We start from the raw sequence: 15,060 nt of genomic DNA, 5'->3' as shown, positions 1-15,060 counted from the left end.
TTGTTCTTCTGAGTTCTTTGAGTTGCCATAGAAATGCAAACTGTTTCCTTTGTCTTTTTTAATTGCATTGCTGCAGGAGTAGAAAAGGTATATTTAACCCTCCACCTCTTGCCCAACCTGCCACCCAAAGGATAAAAGTAAAACTGCATTCCCTTGACCATCACACATACAGGAAAGTGTTGTTGTTCAGCTCACTTCTTTCTATGACTCACATTTTAAAATGTTTTAACCCTTAAATATCACATCACACCTTAGTTATTTTCACTTTCATTTTTATTCTCTGTGGTGGCAATTGTTCCATGAGAACATTAAAAGCTGTATAACTGTTCAGTCTCACATTATCCAAACTGCATAAGGTTATCTGACTTAAATACATATCACAGTGTTTGAAAACAACAGAATGATTCCTGACTAATTGGCACATCATGTTTTTAGGAAGGATGATACTATTTGGTTGTCATTGAAAAGTTGTTTAAAATGCTATATTCACTGAACAACTTTGCAGAGAATATTTGATGTCCTGAAGCTGTGATTATCAAGCTAAATTAAAATAGTATTCCCAGACGCATTACACAATATCTTTCTCTTCACTTCCATCCACTCCTCCACAGTACACATTCCACTCTCACCCTCTCCACCCCACACATCCCTCTCGACTCCCCGCCAATCCCCTACCATTTTTCTTGCAACCTATCACTCAACTCTCATCTTCCCTCCCATCTCCAGGCTGCACCTCTTTAAAGTTCATGCAGCAGAGCCTGGTTTCCAGTTATCTTGGATCCCTCCCATCAGCCCATTGCATCAACCCTGGAAGCTGTGGCTGAGACCACGTTGGATTTCTGCTCCAATCTTGAGAAAACCCTCACCAACTTTCAAGAGGGAGACAGCTAATCTTTGGGACAGCTTCAATGCCAAGGTTGGAAAGGGCCCAAGCCTTCTTAATGGAATGATTAACAAGGAAGGTGGAGGAAATCTTGACAAATATCCATAACAAATCCCTGAAAAAATGGATCACTTTGTTTATGTCAGGAGCTACCGCTCAACCAAGTAGACTTCCATGATGAAATTCTTCACCCTTTCTGGTGCATCTTTAGCCATTGATTAGCCAAAAGATTACTCAAAGATCAAGACCTCAACCCAGCAAATAGCCTTTACGTGAAGTGATTGAATTTGATTGAAACTGCTTTGTTCTCCCAGTGAAGAAATTTATGATTATTCTATGCAGACTGTGAACAGTCTGCAAGAGGATATTATTGCATCCTAGTATCAAGTACCTAGCTATTGGTTGAGGTAAGTTGTTTCCAGATCATTATGAAGTGAAGGACATAATAATATTAATTGTTTGTAAACCATGCAAGTATCTGATGAATGACTAGTGCCTCATGTGAGAAAGCTAACACTTTCATTGCTTTGTCCTTGAACATTTAGAAACTGCAGTATAATGGTCTGTGAATTGCAAGATTATAATATTTCCTTAAGATTGCAGCATTATACACTCCACATCTGTGCAATGCTTTCATAATGCAAGAGATTCCAGGTACTTTACCCCACTTTATTTAGGGCACTACTGAAGGTAAAATTGCTTAAAACTACACACAAGATGTTTTATTTAAAATAAAATAAAACCATTGCATGTATAATTCTTACCATGTCAGGTTTCAGGAGTGCTTAAAGAACCCTACATGTTATTCATTGAAAAAGACTTAAAGTTGATAGCGATTTTCTTCCCCCCTCACATGTAGCTTAGAACAGCTATGGTGAATGGAGAAAATGGAACAATGTCAATGAATGTGAAAGTACTGGTTGATGAAAGGGTAAGAAATGTACTTGTATTTATCACATCCCTGTATTAATGGCCTATTCAGTTCAATGTCTTTGATGCATTTTGAAAATTCAATTGTCATTCTTCCACTTAACAGATACAATTTAATGGATGTTTTAGTTTATTCACCTGTATAGAATTACCCTGTCAATTTGTAAGGATACAAGGATATTTCAAATATTAGATGATTTGAAGGTCAATTACTTCTTTCCTAATCTTCCAGGGAGCTTTTAATTAGAAATTGAATGTCACCTTCTTTTGGTGTGTTAAATTCTGCCTAATTCCAAATTTGATAACAATTTGCTACAATAGGATGCCCTTTCTTTAAAAGATCGCTATTGGTGTGTCCCCTTATTCTGCAGTGTTAAAGGCAAGTCTTCTAGGGAAGGGAGAAATAGGAAGATAATTAAACACATGACCAAGAAGCTGGCGCAGGAGGGAGGGCTTCAAGTACAAACAGTAGATCTTCCAGGTGGATGTGCCCTATACAAGAAGGATGAGATGCACCTAAATTGAAGAGCTGAAGTATGTTTATTTCAATGCAAGGAATATTACATGTAAGGCAAATGAACTTAGGGCTTGGATTAGTACCATGGAACTACGAGATGGTAGACATTATAGATACTTGGTAGAGAGAAATGCAGGACCGGCAGCTCAACATTCCAGGATTCAGATGTTTCAGGTACGATAGAATGGGTTGTAAAAGAGGTGAGGGAGTTGCATTTCTGATAAGAAAGAATGTCGTAGTGGCACTAAGAGGCCTTCCTGGAAGCTCATCCAGTGAGGCAACTTAGGGAGAGTTCAGGCATAGGCAAGGTGTAATCACCATGATAGACTATATCATGGTGGTGCAGCGGTAGAGTTGCTGCCTTACAGCGCTTGCAGCGCCGGAGACCCGGGTTCGATAAATGACTACGGGTGCTGTCTGTTTGGAGTTTGTACGTTCCCTCTGTGACCGCGTGGGTTTTCTCTGAGATCTTCAGTTTACTCCCACACTCAAAAGAAGTACAGGTTTTTAGGTTACTTAGCTTGGTATAATTTGTCCCTAGTGCGTGTAGGGTTGTGTTAATGTGCGGGGATCGCTGGTCAGTGCGGACTCGGTGGGCTGAAGGGCCTGTTTCTGCGCTGTATCACTAAACAAAATCATAGACCTCCCACCAGCCAGTGAAAGATAGAGGAACAAATATGTAGGAAGACTAAGGAAAGATTTGAAAGCAACGGTGGTAGTAGTGGGTGACGATATTGACTGGGATTGCCTCATGCCAGAGGCTTAGAGCGGCAGAATTTGTTAGATACCTCTTGTTTGCAGTCTATGCACCATCCCAAGCCAATGCTAAGATGGCATTGGACAAATAGTACTCATCAACTCTCATGAGACAACAAACTCTGGTGCCTAATTCATCATCGCTGGTGATGGCAATCAAGTAAACTTCAGAAAGATACTTCCTAAATACCATCAGCAAGTCTGCTCCATGTGGGATGTGAACACTCTAGACCACTGCTACACCACTGTCAAGGAGTTTAAGAGAGGTCATGACTGAGGTATATTAAATCGTGAGGGGTGTAGACAGGGTAGACTGCAGGAAACTATTCCCCATATCAGAGATAGATGAATCTAGAGGATCTAGATATAGGGTAAGGGATAAATAATTTATCTGAGGGAAGCCTTTTTCACCCAGAGAGTAATGAGTGTCTGGGCTGCACTGCATGAGAGTGGTGGAAGCAGAGTCGCTGACAGCATTTTAGAAGAGTCGAGATGGCCACTTAAGTCGCCTAGGCATAGAAGGCTATGGGATTAAGATGGGTCCCAACTGGTTAGCATGAATGACCTGTTTTCATGATGTATGACTCTATGGGTCTGTAACATCAATATTGATCTTTAGTCCTCTCGTTAAATAACTAACACTGATTTAATTTTATTCTCTCTATTTGGATTTCTAGAAACGCGTCTTATTTCTAACCAATGACTACTTCTATACACATATTGACGACACGCCTTTCAGGTGATATTCTATTTCAAACATTGTGCTTCTCAGTAATTGCTAAGCAGTTACCTTATAAAACAAAGAATATGATGCAAGTGACCTTTTGTAAATAATGTAATTAAGTGAACCAATCTCATGTAACGAAAAAATAAGGGAATTGAATAAATTGTATCTGTCATTGAAAAAGTACACTACCCAAAGGTTGGCAACATATTTGCAGTTGACACCATAGTAATAAAGTTCTATTTTTAGAATTAAATTGATGTTGCTTTAATGCAAAGAAGATAATTTATCTTCAGGCACTACTTTGAAAGATAAAGAACCTGTTTTCCCACTTTACAAGATAATTTCAACCACACTCTAATTATGTATCTTTAATACTTGTGTGAGGAATCTGCTTGTTGTGGGTCAAATCACTGAGATGGACTTCACTAGTCATGAAGAGAAATACAAACAGTGCAGTTGTGGGTTAATTTAAAGATGTGGAAATACCCATTTTACTAGAGTAGAAAAAGTACAAATATTTTAAATCAATTTCACTGAGGCCTCAACTGTAACCAAAAGCTTCAATGGGTAGTTAGGTTGAAATGCTGCATGGCAGAGGTTTTCACGAGGTGCAGCGGCCGCGGACCTAGGAACTCACCCGGAAGAACTCGAAGGCTCGACGGGCAGCAGAGCCAGGAACCTGCCCCGAGAACCCCGAGGGCTTTGCGGATCGCGGTACCGAGTTGACTCCACTGGAGACGTTAGACGCGAGGATCAAGAGCAAGTAGGAGGGTGAAACACGGTAATGCCTCCAGCGCCTTCAAGATCAACTGCAAGAGGCGCTCTCGGGACACAAACTTGGCTGAGCAAGGAGAGGGACGTCGGTTCACAGGCTGATCCAATCGAAGGTGACTGAGAAAAGCCCTGCAGGAGCCTGGGGCTTACCTGGATCAGGAACTGCTCCAGTAGACTGAGCGCACAGGCGGACTGGACTTGACTTTGGAAATGGCACCAAAACATGGTGGTGCCTGAATGTCTATATATGCAAAAAGAATTTCACTGTGCAGTTGCGCATGTGACAAATAAATCACCATTCAACCATCGAACCAATGAACCAGGAGATCTCAGTCTTCAGACTCCTATACCTTTTTCCCGATGGCATGAGTGAAATGAAAGGATGGCAGGGTGGTGTGGGTCCCTGATGACACTGGCTGCCTGTTTGTGGCAGCACCTCCTATAGATCCCTTTGATGGTGGGGTGATCAGTATCTGTGAACGACTGGGCAGGGTTTTGTAATCTTCATTCCTTGGCATTCGATTGCCAAACCAGACCGTGATGCAACCAGTTAATGTGCTCTCTAATGTACACTGTGGAAGTTTAAGAGAGTATTTGAGGGATCTACAGTCGGATACAAATGCATAGCTCCCTGAAAGTGGTGAAGAAGGCTTTTGTCACACTGGCCTTCATCAGTCTGGGAATTGAGTACAGAAGACATTATGTTCATAAGGCATTGGAGCCGCATTGGACCATTCGGCCCATCGAGTCTGCTCCATCTGTTACAGTTGTATAAGACATTGGTGAGGTCGCACTTGGAATATTTTGTGCAGTCTTGGTCACCCTACTACAAGAAAGATACCATTAAGCTGGTAAGAGTGCAGAGAAGATCTAAGAGGATATTTCTTGGGTCTCGTGGGCCAGAGGTGTGGGGAGAGCTTGGTCTGGCTAGGACTTGGGGTGTATGAGACTGGTGAATGATCTTATAGAGGTGTATAATATAATTTTGGCTTAGATAGGCTGAATGCACACAGTCGAAACGAGGAACCGCAGATGCTGAAGAAAGACACAAAATGCTGGAATAACTCCGCATGTCAGGCAGCATCCATGGAGAACATGGATAGACGATGTTTTGGGTCGGTACCCTTCTTCAGACTGATTGTAGGGGTGGCGGGAAGGAAAGTTGGGAGAGAGGAGGGACAGGACAGAGCTTGGCCAGTAATAGGTGAACATTGGCGAGGTGGGGTTTTGATAGGCAGAGTGATTCAAATTTATGTAGATCTCAACAGTGGTGATATCTTGAAGTAAGAAAATTAATTATGTTATTGTGATATTATCCAGCAAAATGGGGTTGGAAACAGGTGTCAACAGCTGGCATGAGAGATCAACTATTATCAGACAAGCTGCTCTGAACTCTGAACTTCATAACTATTGCATGACAGCTGGCATCATGTGTCAGTAGAGAAGTTCCAAAGGAATGTAAGAATGATCTTGCCTAGATCCCCTTTCCATCTTACCCTCCACATTCTTCTAACTCTGAGTATTGCAAACGTCTTTGCACAATTATTAAGATTAGCATCCACCCATCATTCAACAGAATAGTGTATAAACTAATACTGCTGCTGCATAACACCATGTGTTAGGGAGATATCCAGGTGTTTTGGTTTCTTCCCAAGTTCCGTGGCTTGGTTGAAGGTTGATTAGCTAAGGTCAATTATGCCGATTGTAGGTAGGTGGCAGGAGAATCAGCGAAGCTGAAGAGAATGTGAGACACAACAGGTTTCAGGGAAATAAATGGGAGAATGGGACTCATGAGAAGGCTTTGAGAGCTAGTATTGACTTAATAGACCAAATGCCCCTTTGCCCCTAAGGAAATATTAGATATCCGAAAGGAATTGAAGTCAGGGAGATTCAAATGCCTCTTTGACTGATTAGCATACAAAAAAAGCCTTTCACAGCACCTCAGTACACGTGACAAGCTAAGCTCAAACTCAAAAACCCCTCAAACTTTTGTGATTTTAAATCAAGATCTCCTTCACCTAAAGCAGATCTTAATATACTGTAAAACTGCAGGGAACAAGAACAAAAATCCTAAAGAATCATTGAGGGAACAGGATTTATGCTGCTCTGAAGCATACAAAGAAAAGAATATATGTGAGTTGACATGATATCCTACAGGCATTGAATCCCATCATCATCAAATCCTTTCAACAGAAAAATTAACTTCTATAGCAGCTTTAGATTATATGCTATCTCGTAGGAACTAACGTTAAGGGATCAAGCCTTGTGATAAATCTTTCCCATGTTAATTTACCTCTAATTTCCCATAACTTCTTCATTCTCCAGGAAAAGCTGAAAGGAGTAAACTCAAAAGCACTGCAAAAACTGGAAACTTGAATCAAACTGTTCCTAGTGAATGTCTCACCCATAGCTGCATACCTCCCTCACAGTTCTATTCAACCTCAGAGGATATTCATAGGTCAATGGCAAATAGCGAAATCAGAAATATTGATGACTGCAGCAGAATCCTTATCAAAAGAGAGTCTAGTTTTTCCATAAATAGTACCTGACCAGCTGACAGTTTCTGGCAACTGTTAATTCTGGAGAGGGGAATAACAATGTAGCCAACAATATATTCCACATTATTTTCTGGGCTTCCTAAGTACAAACAGACATATCTCTAATAAAGATATTGGCAAAATAGTTAATTTGCTGAACCGTATGCATCATGCGGTAATCTACTGCTTTTCTTCTTTCAGTCTATGTATTGTTCTTACAAGAGGTCATGGTGAATCTCTGTTCATTGGAAATATATCTGCGGAAGAAGGTAGGAGTCTACTGCTTGACAGTATTATCAGTAGATTTTGAACTATTATTCTAATCATATTAGAAATTGAATAATGTGTATTCTTTACTTCCTTGCAATAGTTATTTACGCACAAAATATGAAAGGCATGAGATAATTGACACTTCCATCTAAGATTGATTGGAGTAACTTTGTTCCAAATCTGAATTCAGTGATAGCATGAAGTGGGACATCTGGAGGTGAGGAGTGCTGAAGGGAAACATAATCATTCACATTTTCTCCATTTCTATTCTCTCAACTACAAATAATCTAACGATCCTTACATAGTTCTCCCAAAATATTGTTATTTTTTGTGCATAATTCACAAACTTGCCTCCTCCTTTCAAATTAATCTGGTTCTCCATAAAAAAAAATTTTGATGACAAACTTTTGTAATATTTTATTGTGAGAAGTGTTATATAGGTGTATTATTATATTACCCTGGTTATTTGCACCTTGAATTACCTAAATGTTATTTACTCGAGTTTAGTTTATCACCTTGCAGTTCTGCTTTCTATTTTGCCCATTGTCCTTCAGCAAAACCCCTCTTTGTCATTGGTTGCAGGTTTCATCTGATGGACTTGGAAATAGTTTTGGTCCTTCTTTAAAACACAAAATGAATCAATTTTAAGTTACTGTTTTATTTTTATTTTAAATTTCAGGGTTACATGACTTAGACCAACCTGATGTGATACTAGCAGATGAATGGTAAGATGGTTTTACTGAATACTGTAACCCCAAAATTGTACAAGTAGACTTTAGATTAGCTTGCTATTTTTCAGTAGTTATTTATTTGTAATTGGCACCCAAAGTGTCACTAGAAAAATAATATTCATTCAGCAAATTTCACAATTTTGGGACACTTCAATTTGCTTTGATGTAAGCATTGGGGCAGCCAATTTATATACATGTAGCAATGTGTTCATGTAGAGAAATCAGTAAATCATGATTGTTACTATTTCCTGGTCAAATCACAGCAATCATGAAATTTGACTAGGCCTCCATGGTGGGATCTGAATTGGTCTGTAGTTGCACTCACATCGTTGTTCACCTAATTATATCAATTGTCAACCAACACAATTTTTCTGCATTACTGGCATAACACATCAATGGTGCTTTTATTGTTACATGTGCGGCGAGGTGCAAACACACAGTGATATTCTTTTCTTCCAAACAGTCCAGTAGAGTATTGCCATATATAAGCAGTTCCCTGATTGGCAAGTCTACTGACTCCGCATGCAAGACGCTCCATGTCTTGGCACCATTATTAAAGTCCAGTCCTCACTAAAGGTATTATGAGCAGTGCTCAATCCAGGCACGTCCCAGGCTGCTGTTGGCCTCCAGCTGTCGCCTTCCCATGGACGTGTGGGTTGACCTGCGAACCGATGTCCTTCTTCTTGCCCGCCCACCACCTGGGAGCGCCTCCTGAAGCCAACCTCAAGGATGTGGTAGGCAAGACCCTGGTTTTCTTTTCATCCTACCAACTTCATTCCTCGCTGGTCGCATCCGCCGTTGTTGTCACCTCAATCCTCCTGGTCTTTGGTCTTCAGGGGACGAGCATGGGTCGGCTCGGTGGGCACCTCCTTCCAGGCCACGATCCACCGGGTTGTCTGAACATGAAACACCTCCGCTGCTACCCCCGCAAGCCGCGGTCCCCTGAGTCTTGCATTTGGCTGTAAAAGACTGGCTCGGCGTCTAGCTGGGTCCTGGCGTCTAGCCAGGTCAGCTGGGTCCTGCATTCGGTCATGGAGGACCAGCTTGGTGGCTACCCTTGTTGGAGCTATAATTTTTTGTATTTTACATTCCAATGCCATTTAAAGTAACATTTAACTAACAATGACCCTGGGAGATAAATGTGCTCCATTCCTGCAAAGCAATGATCATGAGCGACAATCTATAGTTCTTTTTATCTGCATGAGATTGCATAGAACCATTATGACAGTAATCGAACTTTGGCTGTGCCTCCATGCAAAATACCAGCTGTCTCAAACATGGGTACATAGATTCAGAAAACTCACCAAAAATTAGACATAAATTCTGCAAGACCCTGTAAACTAAACGTATGTATGGTAATGCATGAGATGATCCACCAGGTGGTGCCAGCAAAGGCTGCCTCGCCAAGAGTCTGTCTGTCCCTTCCTTCTTTTGTTGTTTGTATGTGTTAAATGTATGTTTTTAGTGTTCTTTAGCTTGTTTTATGTGGGGCGGAAACTTTTTCTAATCTCTTACCTTGACGGAGATGCAATTTTTTTTCATATTGTATCTCCATCTGCACTGCGGCCTAACATCAAAGAGTTGGCAGACTTTGCTGGAGACCGATTTCGAGAGCTCCACTGCAGGTGCCTGCGGACTTTAACATCACGGAGTCCGCAATCCCTTTGCCAGGGATCGACCTCTGAGCTCTACCGCGGGAGTCTGCGGGACTTTAACATCATGGAGCCCGAGGTCTCTGGTCAGAGACCACCTTCGGGAACTCCAAGCTGCAGGAGCTTCGACCGCCCCGACGCGGGAGCTTCGATCGCCCCGACGCGTGAGCTTCGATCGCCCCGATGCGGGAGCTTCGATCGCCCCGATGCGGGAGTTGTGATCGCCCCGACGCAGAGGCTTCGACGGCTGGCTGCGGGAGCTTCGATCGCCCTGACTGCAGATGGTTCCACTGCCCCGACCGCGGGAGAATAAATGAGGAAGAAGATTGGACTTTATTGCCTTCCATCACAGTGAGGAACGTGGGGAATCCGCTGCGGTGGTTGTTTATATGAACTTTTATGTAGTTGTGTGTCTTGTTGCTTTTTTTTAGTATGGCTGTATGGTAATTCGAATTTCACTGTACCTTAATTGGTACATGTGACAATAAATTGACCTTGAAACCTCAAAACCTTAAAACAGTGTTCTATTGCTGAAGTAGGAATAAGGTTGTGCAGGTCAGTTCAAGAACCTGATGGTTGTTGGAAAGCAGCTTTTCCTGAAACAGGTGGTGTGGGATTTCAGACCTATATCTCCTGCCTGATGGTAGCAGTAAGAAGAGGGTATGGTCTGGATGGAGGGGATCCTTGATGATGGGTGCTTTCTTCTTGAGATAGTGCTTCATATAAATGTTTTCTGTGCTAGGAGGACTGTATCTATGATGAATCGGGCTGAGTCCGCTATTCTCTACTGCCGCTTGTGTTTTGTGCATTGGAATTTCTGTACCATGATACAACTGGTTAGGAAACTTTCTATGGTGCATCTGTAGAAGTTTGTTAGAGTATTCCGTGACATGGCGAATCTTTTTAAACTTCTATAAGTTTAGAGGCTCTGGCACGACTTTTTCATGATTACATATTGGGCCCAGGCCAGTTCATCCGAGATGTTAATACCCAGGAATCTGAAGTTGCTAACTCTCTCCAGATATAGAGTCATAGAGTGATACAGAGTGGAAACAGGCCCTTCGGCCCAACTCGCCCACACCGGCCAACAATGTCCCAGCTACCCTAGATCCACTTGCCTGCATGTGGTCCATAACACTCCAAACCTGTCCTATCCATGTACCCGTCCAAATGTTTCTTAAATAATGGGATAATCCCAGCCTCGACTACCTCCTCTGGCAGCTTGTTCCAAACACCCACCATCCTCTGTGTGAAAAAGTTACCCCTCAGATTCCTATTAAATCTTTTCCCCTTCACCTGGAACTTATGTCCTCTGGTCCTCGATTCCCCTATTCTGGGTAAAAGACTCTGTGCATCTATCCGATCTATTCCTCTCATGATTTTGTATACCTCTATAAGATCTCCCATCATCCTCCTACGCTCCCTGGAATAAAGACCCAGCCTACTCAACCTCTCCCTATAGCTCACACCCTCTAGTCCTGGCAACATCCTCGTAAATCTTTTCTGAACCCTTTGAACCCTTTCAAGCCAAGTATTTATGATGATCAATACTTACACCGATTAGCCAAAACATTATGACCACTTGCCTAATATGCTGTTGGTCCTCCGTGTGCAGCCCTATACGCAGCAGGGTGCGATGCACTGTGTATTGTGACACATTCCTCCTGTGACCACTATTAAAATTTTCTGTGACTTGTGCCACAGTAGACCTTCTGTCGGTTCGGACCAGACGGGATAGCCTTCGTTGCCCTCGCGCATCGGTGACCCTTGGGTGCCCAACACCCTGTTGTCGGTTTGTGGTTTGTCCCTCCTCGGACCACTGTCAGTAGGTACTCACCACTGCTGACCGGGAGCACCCCACAAGCCTTGCCATTTCAGAGATGCTCTGACCCAACCATCTGGCCATAACAATTTGGCCCTTGTCAAAGTCACTCAGGTCTTTACTCCTGCCCAATTTTCCTGCAACCAACACATCAACTTCAAGAACTGACTGTTCACTTGCTGCGTAATATATCCCACCCCTTGACAGGTGTCATTGTAACAAGATAATTAATGTTATTCACTTTACTTGTCAGTGGTCATAATGTTTTGGCTGATCGGTACAAGCTTTCATAAGTATTGATCATCATAAATACTTGGTTAATAATTATCATCTTCAGTAATTATATTTATTTATAAAAACTTGGCTTTCCTTTGCACATTAAATGACATGCATAAACCATGTGTGCATGCAGTAAATAAGAAAGAAGAGAGCAACCTTTAATATACTGTATATTTATTTTATCTGGTACTGTGCCAGATTCTTTGGCTAGATACTATTCTGAAATCCTCAAGTGGAGCTTAAACAAATCTTCTGATGGGGAGGAGGTGGATAGTGCAGAATCCTAATAAATTAAGACAAATGTTGTCCAATTCTGTTAGAAATTCCTCAGTGATTTAATTTAAACAAATTGTTGCAGTATAAGTATTAGACGATAAATGTACTTGTGTGTAAGATGCCACATCTGAATTTCTTTGACATTCTAATCGCCATGGAACCTGATAGACTTAAGAACATACATGCGAATAATAGGACCTTTGTTTCTTTCCTTTCTATCAGGATTTATTGTGTAACTGATATTGATCCACAACATCGCAAGCTGTCACAGAAAGAAGCTGTAATTCGTTATCTTTCTGGAGAGGAACCTGATCTGGACTGTGAGCAACATATCATCTGTAGTTTGAACCTATTCATTTCTTGTGCAAGACAATATTTTTCTTATTAATAAGTAATATTTAATGTCAGCTACTGAAAGAATTTAAACACAAGAAAGGCGTATTGAAGCTTTGCCTTCATATTATGTACCCAGCTGATATAAAATTGAACAAGAATCTAAGGCTCTACATTTTTGAGGGGATATTTTCTGACCACCTTATAGATGATTCGCTGATTCTATGCCTATCCACATAATATACTCTGATCCTTTGATGTCCCAATTGAAACTCAAATGTAAATATCATCCTATACTGTACAAAAGCCATTTGCTCAGGCTGTGTGCTGCTATACTGGGAAACTGAGCATCTCTTCTGGTGCTCTTGAAACAATGAATCATCACCCAGTTCAGTTTAGAGACATTGCCTTTGAGGGCTTTGTTGGGTGCTAGGGCCTGTGGGATTGATCACACTGAGACCTGGTGAGCAGGGCTGCATCCTGGCTGACAGGGTGAGTGTTGGCCATTGCTGGGGAATGACAGCCTCCCTTGTCTCTTGTCACCTCCAAATGAATGTGATAACATCTGCTGTCTCCATTGCTCCCTGTTTGTGGTAACAAGCTGAACTAAGAGGAAAAGACAGAAGCTTCCAACATCTCCGATGGGTGATGAGAGAAATGGTAGGATTCATGAGCTCCGTAAACACGGAATAGCTGCCAGCAACTCCCAGTAATAGACCACATCTCACACCAAGTGGCAACAGCACTTTCCCTGGCTCAATGAATATTAGCCCTCACAGACAGCCCCTCCACGCAGAGTTGTGGGCAACACATTGTTGGATTTTTGTCAAATTCCCATTTCAGCATCAGGATCATAGGGTTCTGCATCAAGTTTCCAGTACAACAATGAACAACAGCAGGGAGGGCAGCAGTACAAAGTAGAATAAATTATGGATCCCAGTATGTATAATGCTGTAATAACACATATAAGCTGATTTCCTTAGTGCTCTCTTCCTGACAATGCAAACTGAATGCTAAGTGAGGTACTAGTGTACATTTATTTGTTTTGTGCCTTTGCTATGAATGTATGAGTCCCATGACATGAGTCTTTTTTCATCCAGTATCCAACTTTGAACGTAGCTTTGTTTGTCTACATACAACAATATTCCTTGTGTTTGTTTACCTAAATCTATCTTCTATCCCATCTATTCTGTCTCACTTTGAACTTATTACCTTTCCTTGAAGGTGATGAGGAGCTGGTCCAAGAAGTTCTCTTTGATGCCATGGTAACTGCTCCAATTGAAGCGTACTGGACAGCCATTGCCATGAATATTTCTGAGTAAGCATAGTCATTATAAAAACATTGTTTTAAATATAAAATATACTAGACCAAGTAGACCTATTGGGCCCATTCCTCATAGGGTTACCATTGTGACTTGGGAAAATTGCGTTTTATCTTTAAAATAAATTGTTTAAAAAAAATCTCAGCCAGAGCGAGCTGTGGACCCAAAGCCTCTTCTGCATGGGTGTAGCTCACTCCCCTCCACCACTCTCCCCTCCCCTCCCCAACTCGACCCAATCCCCTCCACTCCCCTACCCCCCCACCCCTCCCCTACCCTACCACCATCACTCCCTCCCACCCTCACTCCCCCAACCCTCACTCCCCCCTCCCCTCCCCCCCCCACTCCCTCTCTCCCCCCACCTACACATGCTGCCTCTGGCACCAAGCTGCACCACGGGAGGAAGGTCAGGCGCGATGCATGCCGATACGGGCGACGGTCCTCCCACTGATCGGGAGGGGGGGGGGGGGGACACATTTGTTCAAGTCAGTCCCCCCCCCCCCCCATTGGCCGCTACTTCCATCACTCTGGCGGGTCCCACCCCCGGCAGTCATTGTGGGCCCCCCTCCCTCATTACCCGTCACTCCCATCACTCGGGCGGGTGCCATTGTGACATCAACGCTGAACACGGCAAGGTAAGTGGAAAAGTGAATTTTAAAATTTTAAAAAGAGTTTTTGAAAGATTAAAAAATGAATTAAAAAATAAATAAAAAATATATAACATTTATTGAAAGCCCAGGACAATGGTGAGTAAGGTGGGCCTAAAATTGTTGCACTATCGTGTACCGTTTTGGCTATGTCAAGCCCCAAACAATATACAATTAATAAAATGCACAAACGAACAGAGAGTTTTAGTAATATACTAGACCAAGTAGGGCCCATTCCTCGTAGAGGGGGGGCAGGGAAGGGGAGAGGGTGTGACTGAGGAGGCCACTCTCTCCTCCCCCACCCCCACTCTAACTCTCCCCCACCTCCCCTTTCCCCACGACCCCCCCTTTTCCCCACTCTCTCCTCCCCCCATCCCCCTTCTCTCCTCCCCCACCACCACTCTCACTCTCCCCCACCTCCCCTTTCGCCACCACCCCCTTACCCCCACTCTCTCTTCCCCCCACCACCAACGTTTTGACAAAATCTCAGAAATACATATATATACATACGGAGATATATATATATATATATATATATATATACTAGAAAAAGTGGGCCCGTTGGGCCCGTCCTCGTAGGGTTTCCATTGTAACCGGGAGGCGGGGA

General features: G+C 42.5%; 1 protein-coding gene across 1 annotated transcript in view; it reads left to right on the top strand.

Moving 5' to 3' along the window:
• Positions 1-13,818, top strand: part of LOC144603346 (voltage-dependent calcium channel subunit alpha-2/delta-4-like) — a 74,770-nt gene extending 60,952 nt beyond the window's left edge. Inside the window, exons 18-23 of the mRNA XM_078416489.1 lie at positions 1,743-1,814; positions 3,764-3,825; positions 7,326-7,393; positions 8,074-8,119; positions 12,377-12,474; positions 13,712-13,818. Coding sequence (XP_078272615.1) covers positions 1,743-1,814; positions 3,764-3,825; positions 7,326-7,393; positions 8,074-8,119; positions 12,377-12,474; positions 13,712-13,809 — 444 coding nt within the window. The 3' untranslated portion in view covers positions 13,810-13,818. The remainder of the gene's footprint in view (positions 1-1,742; positions 1,815-3,763; positions 3,826-7,325; positions 7,394-8,073; positions 8,120-12,376; positions 12,475-13,711) is intronic.
• The last annotated feature ends 1,242 nt before the right edge of the window (positions 13,819-15,060 follow it).

Source organism: Rhinoraja longicauda, chromosome 20 (assembly GCF_053455715.1).
Source record: "Rhinoraja longicauda isolate Sanriku21f chromosome 20, sRhiLon1.1, whole genome shotgun sequence".
In the NCBI taxonomy this organism is placed as follows: domain Eukaryota; kingdom Metazoa; phylum Chordata; class Chondrichthyes; order Rajiformes; family Arhynchobatidae; genus Rhinoraja; species Rhinoraja longicauda.
This window is presented reverse-complemented; position numbering and strand designations above follow the sequence as displayed.